This window comes from Balearica regulorum, chromosome 32 (assembly GCF_011004875.1).
Source record: "Balearica regulorum gibbericeps isolate bBalReg1 chromosome 32, bBalReg1.pri, whole genome shotgun sequence".
In the NCBI taxonomy this organism is placed as follows: domain Eukaryota; kingdom Metazoa; phylum Chordata; class Aves; order Gruiformes; family Gruidae; genus Balearica; species Balearica regulorum.
The window spans coordinates 898,868-911,452 of record NC_046215.1 but is presented as its reverse complement, the minus strand read 5'-3'; the positions used below and the strand labels follow the sequence as shown (position 1 = coordinate 911,452).

The 12,585-nt window shown below is 54.6% G+C and overlaps 1 protein-coding gene across 1 annotated transcript in view; it reads right to left on the bottom strand.

Annotated features, from left to right (window-relative positions):
• TNXB (tenascin XB) overlaps positions 1 to 12,585 on the bottom strand; it is a 52,518-nt gene that overhangs the window by 22,868 nt on the left and 17,065 nt on the right. The window contains exons 16-23 of the mRNA XM_075738308.1: positions 10,170 to 10,463; positions 8,948 to 9,241; positions 8,033 to 8,320; positions 6,811 to 7,104; positions 5,248 to 5,541; positions 2,416 to 2,709; positions 1,236 to 1,529; positions 295 to 582 (exon numbers count right to left, since the gene is read on the bottom strand). Of these exons, the coding sequence (XP_075594423.1) occupies positions 295 to 582; positions 1,236 to 1,529; positions 2,416 to 2,709; positions 5,248 to 5,541; positions 6,811 to 7,104; positions 8,033 to 8,320; positions 8,948 to 9,241; positions 10,170 to 10,463 (2,340 nt within the window). The remainder of the gene's footprint in view (positions 1 to 294; positions 583 to 1,235; positions 1,530 to 2,415; positions 2,710 to 5,247; positions 5,542 to 6,810; positions 7,105 to 8,032; positions 8,321 to 8,947; positions 9,242 to 10,169; positions 10,464 to 12,585) is intronic.

Sequence of the window (12,585 nt, the reverse complement as noted above, 5' to 3'; positions counted from 1 at the left end):
CCAGGCAGCCATCCAGCCAGCCAGACATCCAATGAACCACACACTCATCCAACTGCCCGTAGCCCCATCACTCCCTCCCAACACTCCTTCCCACCTTCCCTCTCTCTCCCCCTCCCTTACTGCCTTCAAGCCCACCTCCACCCGTCCCTCCATCCAGCCCCCAATCAACACCCACCAACAGAACTGCCCAGTTCCCACATGGGCCAACCATCTGCAACGCGCCCTGCCCAAGCTCCTGACACACTCCAAACCCAGGGCCACCAAGGACACGCATGGTCCCACAGCACCACTCACCTGTCACGGCATCGGTGGAGACGGGGCCCAGGCGTTTCCGACCCCACACCCCGTACAGGTTGAACTTGTAGCGGCGGGATGGTGACAGCCCAGGCACCGTCACCGTACGTGAACCACCGTCCACGGGCAGCACCTGGGGCTGCCCTTGGGCATCCTTGTACTGCACCATGAAGGAGTCAAAGGTGCCCTCGGGGACACTCCACTCCAGCTGGATGGAGTCAGGGCTGACGTGGGAGGCTGTCAGCTCGCCCAGGATGGGCTGCGATGGTGCTTCTTCCTCTGGCTCGGCTGCAGCTGTAATAGACAGAGAGGGCACAATGCAGGGAAGAATCAACCATCCATCCATCTACCCATCCAACCATCCATCCATCCATCCTTTTTTCTATCTAAGCATAGTATCATCCATCCATCCATTCAAGTCATCATCACTGCATTGAATACCTCACTCAAGCATGCTCCCACTCATCCTGTTACACATCTTCATCAATACTAAACCCATCATCCTGCCAAACATCCAGCCCTCCTTCTCCTTCCTCTCACCTCTTCCTGCATTGATCCATCCACTTCATCACCCACCCACCTAACAACTTGCCCCATCCATATATTTTCTCCATTATCTATTTCAGTCTCCTCAGTCCATTCATCCAGACATTCGCCATCTCATCCTTTGCCTGTTACTCTACCCACTCCTCCATCAACGCGTCCATCCACCATCTATCCCTGCATCCAAGTACCCATCCTCCAAGCCATCCATCCATTCATCCATCCTGCCTCCCTCCACTCTTCCAAACATCCAGGCTCCCATCTCCTCTTCACCCTCTTCCCATCCCCAAACAGATGTTCTCATTCCACACAAAGCCCAAGGGCCCTTACCAAAATCACGTCCTAGTCCACAACACGGGTCTACAGGGAACGTGGGTGGAGACCACAGCACCACTCACCTGTCACGGCATCGGTGGAGACGGGGCCCAGACGTTTCCGACCCCACACCCCGTACAGGTTGAACTTGTAGCGGCGGGATGGTGACAGCCCAGGCACCGTCACCGTACGTGAACCACCGTCCACGGGCAGCACCTGGGGCTGCCCTTGGGCATCCTTGTACTGCACCGTGAAGGAGTCAAAGGTGCCCTCGGGGACGCTCCACTCCAGCTGGACGGAGTCGGGGCTGACGTGGGAGGCTGTCAGCTCGCCCAGGATGGGCTGCGATGGTGCTTCTTCCTCTGGCTCGGCTGCAGCTGTGAAAGACAGAGAGGGCACAATGCAGGGAAGAATCAACCATCCATCCACCCATTCACTAAACTAGTCATCCCTACAGTTATGAGTTCACCAGAGCATCCACTCACTCTCCTTCCACACATCCTATAGACTACTCTGTGCATCAGCATTCCACTCATCCACACTTGCATCCTTCTACTCACCATTTTGCTCTCCATGCATCTACCTTATCAGCCAACCAGCAGCCATCAACATAACATTTTACCAGATATCCATCTACTCATTTAAGCAGGGCTTTGGTCAACCATGGCATCATCCGTTCATTCATCCAGGCGTTCATCACACTCTTCATTTACCCACCAATTCCTTTCTCTGTTTATGCACCCAACCTTCTCTCCTTCCATTGCGATCCAAACCCAGCCATGCTGCCATCCCTCCAATCAGCCATTTTTGTATCCACTATTTCATCCATTGGTCCTTGAGTCCAGTCCTCTGCCCAACCATCCTATCACCCATCTTCCAGCAAAACACTCATCAATCCAGGCCACCAACCGCTCAATCATTTCTCCATCCAATCAAACCATTAAACAACCACCCAACATCATCCAAATGTCCAAACATACATCCATCCATCTCCTCACCCAACGAGCCACACGCTCATCCAACCGCCCATAACCCCATCCCTCCCTCCCTCCTTCCCTCTGGCCTTCCCTCTCTCTCCCCCTCCCTTACTGCCTCCAACCCTGCCTCCACCAGTCCCTCCATCCAGCCCCCAATCAACACCCACCAACAGAACTGCCCAGTTCCCACATGGGCCAACCATCCGCAACGCGCCCTGCCCAAGCTCCTGACACACTCCAAACCCAGGGCCACCAAGGACACGCATGGTCCCACAGCACCACTCACCTGTCACGGCATCGGTGGAGACGGGGCCCAGGCGTTTCCGACCCCACACCCCGTACAGGTTGAACTTGTAGCGGCGGGATGGTGACAGCCCAGGCACCGTCACCGTACGTGAACCACCGTCCACGGACAGCACCTGGGGCTGCCCTTGGGCATCCTTGTACTGCACCGTGAAGGAGTCAAAGGTGCCCTCGGGGACGCTCCACTCCAGCTGGACGGAGTCAGGGCTGACGTGGGAGGCCGTCAGCTCGCCCAGGATGGGCTGTGATGGTGCTTCTTCCTCTGGCTCAGCCGCAGCTGTAAAAGAGAGGGCACAACGCAGGGAAGAATCAACCATCCATCCATCTACCCATCCAACCATCCATCCAACCATCCATCCATCCATCCATCCTTTTTTCTATCTAAGCATAGTATCATCCATCCATCCATCCGTTCAAGTCATCATCACTGCATTTAATACCTCACTCAAGCATGCTCCCACTCATCCTGTTACACATCTCCATCAGTATTAAACCCATCATCCTGCCAAACATCCAGCCCTCCTTCTCCTTCCTCTCACCTCTTCCTGCATTGATCCATCCACTTCATCACCCACCCACCTAACAACTTGCCCCATCCATATATTTTCTCCATTATCTATTTCAGTCTCCTCAGTCCATTCATCCAGACATTCGCCATCTCATCCTTTGCCTGTTACTCTACCCACTCCTCCATCAACGCGTCCATCCACCATCTATCCCTGCATCCAAATACCCATCCTCCAAGCCATCCATCCATTCATCCATCCTGCCTCCCTCCACTCTTCCAAACATCCAGGCTCCCATCTCCTCTTCACCCTCTTCCCATCCCCAAACAGATGTTCTCATTTCACACAAAGCCCAAGGGCCCTTACCAAAATCACGTCCTAATCCACAACACGGGTCTACAGGGAACGTGGGTGGAGACCACAGCACCACTCACCTGTCACGGCATCGGTGGAGACGGGGCCCAGGCGTTTCCGACCCCACACCCCGTACAGGTTGAACTTGTAGCGGCGGGATGGTGACAGCCCAGGCACCGTCACCGTACGTGAGCCACCGTCCACGGGCAGCACCTGGGGCTGCCCTTGGGCATCCCTGTACTGCACCGTGAAGGAGTCAAAGGTGCCCTCGGGGACGCTCCACTCCAGCTGGACGGAGTCGGGGCTGACGTGGGAGGCCGTCAGCTCGCCCAGGATGGGCTGCGATGGTGCTTCTTCCTCTGGCTCGGCCGCAGCTGTAACAGAGAGGGCACAATGCAGGGAAGAATCATCCATCCATCCACTCAACTGATCATCCCTACAACTATGAGTTCACCTGAGCATCCACCCCCCTGCTCTTCCACGCATTCTTAACACTCTCCTGCCCATCCAACTTCCACGCAGGCACATCTGCACCCTTCTACTCACCATCTGGCTATCTATTCATTCACTTCATCATCCAGTCATCGGCCAAATCACCCAATGAAACATTTTACCACCATCTGTCTACCATCTTTGGACAGGCTGGATCGATGGGCCGAGGTTGGACAGGCTGGATCGATGGGCCAAGGCCAACTGGATGAGGTTTAACAAGGCCAAGTGCCGGGATCCTCCACTTTGGTCACAACAACCCCCAGGCAGTGCTACAGGCTTGCAGCAGAGTGGCTGCCAAGATGCCCAGTGGAAAAGGACCTGGGCGTGTTGCTTGACCACGGGGTGAACATGAGCCAGCAGTGTGCCCAGGTGGCCAAGGCGGCCAACAGCATCCTGGCTTGTGTCCGGAATAGCGTGGCCAGCACGAGCAGGGAGGTGATTGTGTCCCTGCACTCGGCACTGGTGAGGCCGCACCTTGAATACGCTGTTCAGTTTTGGGCCCCTCACTCCAAGAAGGACACTGAGGTGCTGGAGCGAGTCCAGAGAAGGGACACAAAGCTGGTGAAGGGTCTGGAGCACAACTCCCGTGAGGAGTGGCTGAGGGAACAGGGGTTGTTTAGCCTGGAGAAGAGGAGGCTGAGGGGAGACCTGATCGCTCTCTACAACTACCTCAAAGGAGGGTGCAGTGAGGTGGGTGTCGGTCTCTTCTCCCAAGTAACTAGCGAAAGGTCGAGAGGAAATGGCCTCATGTTGCATCAGGGGAGGTTTACATTGGATATTAGGTTCTTCACCGAAAGAGTGGTCAGGCATTGGAAGAGGCTGCCCAGAGAGGTGGTGGAGTCACCATCCCTGGCGGTGTTCAAACAACGTTTAGAAGTGGCATTTTGAGACATGGTTTAGTAGGCATGGTGATGTTGGGTTGAGAGTTGGACTAGAAGATCTAAGAGGCCTTTTCCAACCTTAATGATTTACGATTCTATTCTATGCTTCCATCCAGCTAATCAACCATTTTACCGTAAGCCATTTCATCCATCAGTCCTTGAAGCCTTTTCCCTACCCAACCATCCTATCACCCATCTTCCAGCAAAAACCCCATCTATCCAGGCAACCAACTGCTCAATCATCTCTCCACCCAAACAACCTATTCAATAACCACCCACCATCACCCAAACATCCATCCATCCATCCATCTCCTCACCCAATGGGCCACACACTCAAGCAACTGCCCGTACACACATCACTCCCTCCCTCCTTCCCTCCGACCTTCCCTCTCTCTCCCCCTCCCTTACTGCCTTCAACCCTGCCTCCACCTGTCTCTCCATCCAGACCCCAATCAACACCCACCAACAGAACTTCCCAGTTCCCACATGGGCCAACCATCCGCAACGGGCCCTGCCCAAGCTCCTGACACACTCCAAACCCAGGGCCACCAAGGACACGCATGGTCCCACAGCACCACTCACCTGTCACGGCATCGGTGGAGACGGGGCCCAGGCGTTTCCGACCCCACACCCCGTACAGGTTGAACTTGTAGCGGCGGGATGGTGACAGCCCAGGCACCGTCACCGTGCGCAAACCACCCTCCACGGGCAGCACCTGGGGCTGCCCTTGGGCATCCTTGTACTGCACCGTGAAGGAGTCAAAGGTGCCCTCGGGGACGCTCCACTCCAGCTGGACGGAGTCGGGGCTGATGTGGGAGGCTGTCAGCTCGCCCAGGATGGGCTGCGATGCTGGTTCTTCCTCTGGCTCGGCTGCAGCTGTAACACACAGAGAGGGCACAATGCAGGGAAGAATCAACCATCCATCCACCCATTCACTAAACTAGTCATCCCGACAGTTATGAGTTCACCAGAGCATCCACTCACTCTCCTTCCACACATCCTATAGACTACTCTATGCATCAGCATTCCACTCATCCACACTTGCATCTTCTACTCACCATTTTGCTCTCCATTCATCTACCTTATCAGCCAACCAGCAGCCATCAACATAACATTTTACCAGATATCCATCTACTCATTTAAGCAGGGCTTTGGTCAACCATGGCATCATCCGTTCATTCATCCAGGCGCTCATCACACTCTTCATTTACCCACCAATTCCTTTCTCTGTTTATGCACCCAACCTTCTCTCCTTCCATTGCGATCCAGACCCAGCCATGCTGCCATCCCTCCAATCAGCCATTTTTCCATCCACTATTTCATCCATTGGTCCTTGAGTCCAGTCCTCTGCCCAACCATCCTATCACCCATCTTCCAGCAAAACACTCATCAATCCAGGCCACCAACCGCTCAATCATTTCTCCATCCAATCAAACCATTAAACAACCACCCAACATCATCCAAATATCCAAACATACATCCATCCATCTCCCCACCCATAACCCCATCACTCCCTCCCTCCTTCCCTCCAACCTTCCCTCTCTCTCCCCCTCCCTTAATGCCTTCAACCTTGCCTGCACCCGTCCCTCCATCCAGACCCAATCAACACCCACCAACAGAACTGCCCAGTTCCCACATGGGCCAACCATCTGCAACGGGCATTCTATGCTTCCATCCAGCTGATCAACCATTTTACTGTAAGCCATTTCATCCATCAGTCCTCGAATCCTTTTCCCTACCCAACCATCCTATCACCCATCTTCCAGCAAAAACCCCATCTATCCAGGCAACCAACTGCTCAATCATCTCTCCACCCAAACAACCTATTCAATAACCACCCACCATCACCCAAACATCCATCCATCCATCCATCTCCTCACCCAATGGGCCACATACTCATCCAAGTGCCCGTACACACATCACTCCCTCCCTCGATTCCTCTGGCCTTCCCCCTCTCTCCCCCACCCTTACTGCCTTCAACCCTGCCTCCACCAGTCCCTCCATCCAGACCCCAATCAACACCCACCAACAGAACTGCCCAGTTCCCACATGGCCCAACCATCTGCAACGCGCCCTGCCCAAGCTCCTGACACACTCCAAACCCAGGGCCACCAAGGACACGCATGGTCCCACAGCACCACTCACCTGTCACTGCATCGGTGGAGACGGGGCCCAGCCGTTTCCGACCCCACACCCCGTACAGGTTGAACTTGTAGCGGCGGGATGGTGACAGCCCAGGCACCGTCACCGTACGTGAACCACCGTCCACGGGCAGCACCTGGGGCTGCCCTTGGGCATCCCTGTACTGCACCGTGAAGGAGTCAAAGGTGCCCTCGGGGACGCTCCACTCCAGCTGGACGGAGTCGGGGCTGACGTGGGAGGCCGTCAGCTCGCCCAGGATGGGCTGCGATGGTGCTTCCTCCTCTGGCTCGGCCGCAGCTGTAACAGAGAGGGCACAATGCAGCGAAGAATCAACCATACATCCACCAACACATCAATCCATCCATCCTCACACTCAGCCACCCACCCACTCAACTAATCATGTCTACAGTGATCAAGTCAACTGAGCATCCACCCACCTGTCCTTCCACACATCCTTAACACACTTCCCACACATCAGCCTACCAACCAGCCACACCTGCAGCCTTCTACTACTCATTTCCCTCTCCATTCATCAATCTAATCATCCAACCATCTGCCAAATCACCCAGAGAAACATTTTACCACCATCTAGCTACTCATTAAGGCAGGTATTTGGTCATTCATGGCATCATCCTTTCATTCATCCATGTGTTCATTATGCTCTTCATCTGCCCACCAACAGCTTGTCTGCCGATCCATGCAACCTTCTCTCCCTCCATTTCAACCCCCCAAATATCCATGCTTCCACCCATTCGGTCACCGACTTTTCCCTCAACTATTTCATCCATCATCCTTCAACCTATTTCTCTTCCCAACCATCCTATCACCCATCTTCCATCAAAACACCCAACAATCCTGGCAACCATCTCTTCAATCATCTCTCCATCCAAACAACCTATGCAAAAAATGCCCACCATCACAGAAACATCCATCCATCCATCCCTTCATCCATCTCCTCACCCAATGGGCCACACACTCATCCAACTGACCGTACACACATCACTCCCTCCCTCCTTCCCTCCGACCTCACCTCTCTCTCCCCCTCCCTTGCTGCCTCCAACCCTGCCTCCACCCGTCCCTCCATCCAGCCCCCAATCAACACCCACCAACAGAACTGCCCAGTTCCCACATGGGCCAACCATCTGCAACGCGCCCTGCCCAAGCTCCTGACACACTCCAAACCCAGGGCCACCAAGGACACGCATGGTCCCACAGCACCACTCACCTGTCACTGCATCGGTGGAGACGGGGCCCAGGCGTTTCCGACCCCACACCCCATACAGGTTGAACTTGTAGCGGCGGGATGGTGACAGCCCAGGCACCGTCACCGTACGTGAACCACCGTCCACGGGCAGCACCTGGGGCTGGCCTTGGGCATCCCTGTACTGCACCGTGAAGGAGTCAAAGGTGCCCTCGGGGACGCTCCACTCCAGCTGGACGGAGTCGGGGCTGACGTGGGAGGCTGTCAGCTCGCCCAGGATGGGCTGCGATGGTGCTTCTTCCTCTGGCTCGGCTGCAGCTGTAATAGACAGAGAGGGCACAATGCAGGGAAGAATCTACCATCCAACCATCCATCCAACCATCCATCCATCCATCCTTTTTTCTATCTAAGCATAGTCTCATCCATCCATCCATTCAAGTCATCATCACTGCATTGAATACCTCACTCAAGCATGCTCCCACTCATCCTGTTACACATCTCCATCAACATTAAACCCATCATCCTGCCAACCATCCAGCCCTCCTTCTCCTTCCTCTCACCTCTTCCTGCATTGATCCATCCACTTCATCACCCACCCACCTAACAACTTGCCCCATCCATATATTTTCTCCATTATCTATTTCAGTCTCCTCAGTCCATTCATCCAGACATTCGCCATCTCATCCTTTGCCTGTTACTCTACCCACTCCTCCATCAACGTGTCCATCCACCATCTATCCCTGCATCCAAATACCCATCCTCCAAGCCATCCATCCATTCATCCATCCTGCCTCCCTCCACTCTATCCAAACACCCTCTTCCCATCCCCAAACAGATGTTCTCATTCCACACAAAGTCCAAGGGCCCTTACCAAAATCACGTCCTAGTCCATAACACGGGTCTACAGGGAACGTGGATGGAGACCACAGCACCACTCACCTGTCACGGCATCGGTGGAGACGGGGCCCAGGCGTTTCCGACCCCACACCCCATACAGGTTGAACTTGTAGCGGCGGGATGGTGACAGCCCAGGCACCGTCACCGTACGTGAATCACCGTCCACGGGCAGCACCTGGGGCTGGCCTTGGGCATCCTTGTACTGCACCGTGAAGGAGTCAAAGGTGCCCTCGGGGACACTCCACTCCAGCTGGACGGAGTCGGGGCTGACGTGGGAGGCCATCAGCTCGCCCAGGATGGGCTGCGATGGTGCTTCTTCCTCTGGCTCGGCCGCAGCTGTAACAGAGAGGGCACAATGCAGGGAAGAATCAACCATACATCCACCAACACATCAATCCATCCATCCTCACACTCAGCCACCCACTCACTCAACTAATCATGTCTACAGTGATCAAGTCAACTGAGCATCCACCCACCTGTCCTTCCACACACCCTTAACACACTTCCTACACATCAGCCTACCAACCAGCCACACCTGCAGCCTTCTACTACTCATTTCCCTCTCCATTCATCAATCTAATCATCCAACCATCTGCCAAATCACCCAGAGAAATATTTTACCACCATCTAGCTACTCATGAAGGCAGGCATTTGGTCATTCATGGCATCATCCTTTCATTCATCCATGTGTTCATTATGCTCTTCATCTGCCCACCAACAGCTTGTCTGCCTATCCATGCAACCTTCTCTCCCTCCATTTCAACCCCCCAAACATCCATGCTTCCACCCATTCGGTCACCGACTTTTCCCTCAACTATTTCATCCATCGTCCTTCAACCTATTTCTCTTCCCAACCATCCTATCACCCATCTTCCATCAAAACACCCACCAATCCTGGCAACCATCTCTTCAATCATCTCTCCATCCAAACAACCTATTCAACAACCATCCACCATCACAGAAACATACAAACATCCATCCCTGCATCCATCTCCTCACCCAATGGGCCACACACTCATCCAACTGCCTGTACACACATCACTCCCTCTCTCCTTCCCTCCAACCTTCCCTCTCTCTCCCCCTCCCTTACTGCCTTCAACCCTGCCTCCACCCGTCCCTCCATCCAGCCCCCAATCAACACCCACCAACAGAACTGCCCAGTTCCCACATGGGCCAACCATCTGCAACGCGCCCTGCCCAAGCTCCTGACACACTCCAAACCCAGGGCCACCAAGGACACGCATGGTCCCACAGCACCACTCACCTGTCACGGCATCGGTGGAGACGGGGCCCAGGCGTTTCCGACCCCACACCCCATACAGGTTGAACTTGTAGCGGCGGGATGGTGACAGCTCAGGCACCGTCACCGTACGTGAACCACCGTCCACGGGCAGCACCTGGGGCTGCCCTTGGGCATCCCTGTACTGCACCGTGAAGGAGTCAAAGGTGCCCTCGGGGACACTCCACTCCAGCTGGACGGAGTCGGGGCTGACGTGGGAGGCCGTCAGCTCGCCCAGGATGGGCTGCGATGGTGGTTCTTCCTCTGGCTCAGACGCAGCTGTAACAGAAAGCCACATCCACCCTGGCCTTTAACACTCTCAGGGATTGGACCTCCATGACCTCTCTGGGCAACCTGTTCCAGTGCCTCAGCACCTCCACAGGGAAGCATTTCCTTCTAACATAGATGCATAGAATGGTTTGGGTTGGAAGAGACCTTAAAGATCATCTAGTTCCAACCCCCCTGCTGCGGGCAGGGACAACCTCCACTAGACCACGTTGCCCAAAGCCTCATCCAACCTGGTCTTAAACACTTCCAGGGATGGGGCATCCGCAACCTCTCTGGGCAACCTGTGCCTGTACCTCACCACTCTAACAGTAAAGAATTTCTTTCTAACATCTCATCGAAATTGACCCTCCTTCAGCTTGAACCCATTCCCCCTTGTCCTGTCACCACGCTCCCTGATGAACAGTCCCTCACCATCTTTCCTGTAGGCCCCTTCAGGTACTAGAAGGCCGCAATTAGGTCTCCCCGGAGCCTTCTCTTCTCCATGCTAAACAATCCCAACTCTCTCAGATGTCCTCATAGCAGAGGTGCTCCAGCCTTAGGATCAACTTCGTGGCCTCCTCTGGACTCGCTCCAACAGCTCCATGTCTCTCCTGTACTGGGGCCCCCAGAGCTGGACACAGTACTTCAGGTGGGGTCTCACCAGAGCAGAGTAGAGGGGCAGAATCACCTCCCTCAACCTGCTGGTCACACCTCTTTTGATGCAGCCCAGGACACGGTTGGCTTTCTGGGCTGCAAGCGCACACTGCTGGCTCATGTTGAGCTTCTCATCAATCAATACCCCCAAGTCCTTCTCCTCAGGGCTGTTTTCAATCCATTCCTCGCCCAGCCTATAGTCGTGCTTGGGATTGCGCTGACCCACGTGCAGGACCTTGCACTTGGACTTGCTGAACTTCCTGCGGTTCGCACAGGCCCACCTCTCCAGCCTGTCCAGGTCCCTCTGGATGGCATCCCTTCCCTCCAGCGTGTGGACCGCACCACACAGCTTGGTGTCATTGGCAAACCTGCTGAGGGTGCACTCGATCCCACTGTCCATGTCGCCAACAAAGATGTTGAACAGCGCCAGTCCCAGTACCGACCCCTGAGGAACGCCACTCGTCACTGGTCTGCACTTGGACATTGAGCCCTCGACCACAACTCTTTGAATGCAAAGATCCAGCCAATTCCTTATCCACCGAGTGGTCCATCCATCGAACCCATGTCTCTCCAATTTAGAGACAAGGATTGTCGTGTGGGACAGTGTCAAATGCCTTGCACAAGTCCAGGTAGATGACGTCAGGTGCCCTTCCCTTATCCACCGATGCTGTCACCCCATCATAGAAGGACACCAAGTTTGTCAGGCACGATTTGCCCCTAGTGAAGCTGTGTTGGCTGTCACCAATCACCTCCTTATTTTCCATGTGCTGGAGCATAGTCTCCAGGAGGGTCTGCTCCATGATCTTGCCAGGCACGGAGGTGAGACTGACCGGCCTGTAGTTCCCTGCGTCTTCCTTTTTTCCCTTCTTAAAAAGGGGGTTATGTTTCCCCTCTTCCAGTCGGTGGGAACTTCACCAGACTGCCAGGACTTCTCAAATATGATGGCGAGTGGCCTGGCCACTTCATCCGCCAGTTCCCTCAAGACCCGCGGATGCATCTCATCAGATCCCATGGTCTCGTGCACCTTCAGGTTCCTTAGATATTCTCAAACCTGACCTTCACCTACAGTGGGCGGTTCTTCATTCTCCCAGTCCCCGCCTTTGCCTTCTGTGACCTGGGCAGGTGTGGCTCGAGCCCTTGCTGGTGAAGACTGAGGCAAAAATGTCATTGAGAACCTCAGCCTTCTCCTTATCCCAGGAAACCAGGTCTCCTGTTTCATTCTGGAGGGGGCCCACATTTTCCCTCGTCTGCCTTTTATCACTGACGTTACCTATAGAAAGTTTTCTTCTTATCCTTGATGTCCCTGGCCAGATTTCATTCTACCAGGGCTTTGGCTTTCCTAACCTGGTCCCTGGCTGCTCGGAGAGTTTCTCTCTATTCCTCCCAGCCTACCTGCCCTTCCTTCCACTCTCTGGGGGCTGCCTTTTCATCCATGTGGGCCTCTGGGAATTTTTGCCTCACTTTCTCTTTGTTGGGATGC